This window comes from Monopterus albus, unplaced genomic scaffold, assembly GCF_001952655.1.
Source record: "Monopterus albus unplaced genomic scaffold, M_albus_1.0 scaffold1662.1, whole genome shotgun sequence".
Taxonomy (NCBI): Eukaryota; Metazoa; Chordata; class Actinopteri; order Synbranchiformes; family Synbranchidae; genus Monopterus; species Monopterus albus.
In genome coordinates this window covers 1-3,023 of record NW_018129538.1, presented here as the reverse complement: position 1 = coordinate 3,023, position 3,023 = coordinate 1, and the positions used below count along the sequence as shown (strand labels likewise).

Here is a 3,023-nt window from a genome sequence, read left to right as displayed (position 1 = left end):
AGACGCATCATAGCATTATAACGCGTCTATAATCAGTCTCTGTCATGTGTTGATGTTGCCAGACAGAGCCGGGTGCCGTCACAAACTCTTCTGCATACTTGTGGTCTGGTATTAGTGAGAACTATATGGATCAGCTGAAGCACGAGTACATCATCTGCTCTTAACCAAAACACCTGCACATGTAAATGTATAACATCTTGAGCATTTGAACAAGTGACAAGAAAGCATTTTCCCAACATTCCATATAGCATATCCTTGAGTCAGTCACAATAAAGCATTCGACCAAGTTATAACAAAGCATTTCCCCAACAAGTATTATGAAATCTTTCACATTGATGGATTTGCATCAAGTGTTTCTCTCCATTTTTTTCTTTTGCCTGGTGCTGGAACACTCTCTCAAAAGCAAGTCTGTACAGATTCTCAGTCATCCAGGTCATAGTAAGCTGAAAAACACATAGAAAGAAAAAAGTCAACTGGACTTAGTTTTAGGTCCAACATGTTTCACCTCTCATCCAAGAGGCTTCATCAGTTCTGCCTGACTGATGTTGAGCCAGAGATATTTATCCCCACCGGTGGTGTTTCAGTCCTTTGATGGCCAACAATGTCCCCTAACGACTGAGTCATTATAGCCCGGTATCGGTGAGCGTCGTTAGCTGTCTTTGAACCCTCACCTGTGGACCAATGCCTATTGTCCTGGTGGGAATGTTTGGGTAGAGATCTCTTGCTTGACTGCTCTCTCAAACCAGCAATGTTCTCTGGAGAAGATCTGGACTTCACTGTCCTCAAAAGAATGTCCATTGTCCTTCAGCAGTCCACCTCCACCGGAGGGTTGGAGGATAAAATCACAGTGCCTGCAGTCCACAGGTCGAAGTGTCCTTAAGCAAGACGCTGAAACCCCCCAAGTTACCTCCGATGGTTAGAGCCATCGGTGTGAGTTGGCGCCGCAGATGGCTGCCTCGGTTCTGTACCAGAAACAAAATCCTTGTGTGTGTGTGTGTGTGTCACATATAATTAGCCAATTAAAGGTGATTATGAATACTTACACCTGGCAATCAATGTAAAAACCCAACATTAAACAGTGAAAACAGAGATAAAGTGATCAGCGCCAACAAAACTGCTTATGCTTTTCCAGGAACCAAAAGCCAACGTGAATGAACAAGTCTTTAGTTTGGATGTAAAGACAGAGAGATCAGTGATAGAACAAAGCTAAGGTGGAAGAGCACTCCACATTGTAGGAGCAGCTACAGTGAAAACACAACCTGAAGCTCTCCTGTATGAATTTGTCAATGCTCATTTAAGCAACTCTTCCGAGTGAAACTTTTTCCACAGAGGTCACAGCTGTATGGTTTCTGTCCTGTGTGAATTTGTCGGTGCTCATTTAAGTATCTCTTCCGAGTGAAACTTTTTCCACAGAGGTCACAGCTGTATGGTTTCTTTGTAGTATGAATATGTTGATGATGGTTTAGGCAAATTCTCGTAGTAAATGTTTTCCCACAAAGGTCACACCTGTATGGGTTTTCTCTTGTATGAATTTGTTGATGAACATTGAAGGATCTCTTATGAGTAAAGTTTTTTCCTCATAGGTCACAGTTGTATGGTTTTTCTACTGTACGAATATGGCTATGAAACTCCCGTGTGAATTTGCCGATGACCATTTAAGTGACTCTTCCGAGTGAAACTTTTTCCACACAAGTCACAGTTGTATGGTTTCTCTCCAGTGTGAATTTGCCGATGACCATTTAAGTGACTCTTCTGAGTAAATGTTTTCCCACAGAGGTCGCAGCAGTATGGTTTCTCTCCAGTGTGAATTTGCTGATGATCATTTAAGTGACTCTTCTGACTAAATGTTTTCCCACATAGGTCGCAGCAGTATGGTTTCTCTCCTGTATGAATGTAGTGATGACGGTTCAAGTGACTCTTCTGACTAAATGTTTTTCCACACTGGTCACAGTTGTATGTTTTTTCTACTGTATGAATTTGTCGGTGCTCATTGAAGGAACTCTTCCAAGTGAAACATTTTCCACAGAGGTCACAGCTGTATGGTTTCTCTCCTGTATGGATATAGCGATGACGGTTTAAGTTACTCTTATGTGAAAATGTTTTTCCACAGACGTCACAGCTGTATGATTTTTCTTTAGTATTAATGTGTTGACGATTTAGGGGATTCTTCTTAGTAAATGTTTTCCCACAGAGGTCATAGCTATATGATTTCTGTCCTGTATGAATTTGTCGGTGCTCATTGAAGGAACTCTTCCAAGTGAAACTTTTCCCACAGAGGTCACAACAATATGGTTTCTCACAAGTGTGAATTTGTTGATGATGGTTTAGCTTAGTCTTCCGTGAAAATGTTTTTCCACACCGGTCACAAATGTATGATATACGGTTTCTCTCCAGTGTGAGCTCTCAGATGACTGGTTAGATCACCTTGTGATAGGGAGGCTTTGTCACACTGCTGACGGCCGTGATGAGGTGATGTCTTTGCGTCTCTCTGTTTCTATAATGACAAACGTAGAGAGAAAAGAGATCAATCTCATGCTAGAACGAAGCATGAAACCATATGTATGTAGCATTTTTCATGACATCATTCATTCACGTCTCAAACAAAAGATCATTTCTAGAACAGTTCCCATGACATTAAGTTTGAGGTGCCAAGAATTGGACATCAGACCTCAAACATCAAGTAATGGGTCTAAAACATCAGTTTAAAGTTTGCAGCATTGTCTAATTAAAATGTGAAACCAGATAAATCTGAAACTATGTCAGACTCGTGAAATTTAAAAATGCACTACCTTTCTTGTTTGATTTGACAAATGTGAGTGGGGTGTTTTTAAATTCTGTGACTATACTCAGGTTTGGCTACCTCGACCATCGTGTCTGCACCATAAAGGCCTGGGCTGTCTAATTTAACATGGCTGCACATGTTTAGGAATTGCTTGAACAAGTCAGGACAAAATTGTGAGAATTCATAAAGACAGATGAAGGTCCATGCTGTGTACGTTTCCCCTGTTTTTGCTGTTCCTGTT

General features: G+C 41.1%; 1 protein-coding gene across 1 annotated transcript; it reads right to left on the bottom strand.

Annotated features, from left to right (window-relative positions):
* Positions 1 to 811: 811 nt before the first annotated feature.
* LOC109953854 (gastrula zinc finger protein XlCGF7.1-like) lies at positions 812 to 2,388 on the bottom strand (the record flags this gene model as incomplete). The annotated part of the gene is made up of 1 exon (XM_020589306.1): positions 812 to 2,388. A coding segment is annotated over one exon (768 nt), but the record flags the coding sequence as incomplete, so codon positions are not given.
* Between the last annotated feature and the right edge of the window lie 635 nt (positions 2,389 to 3,023).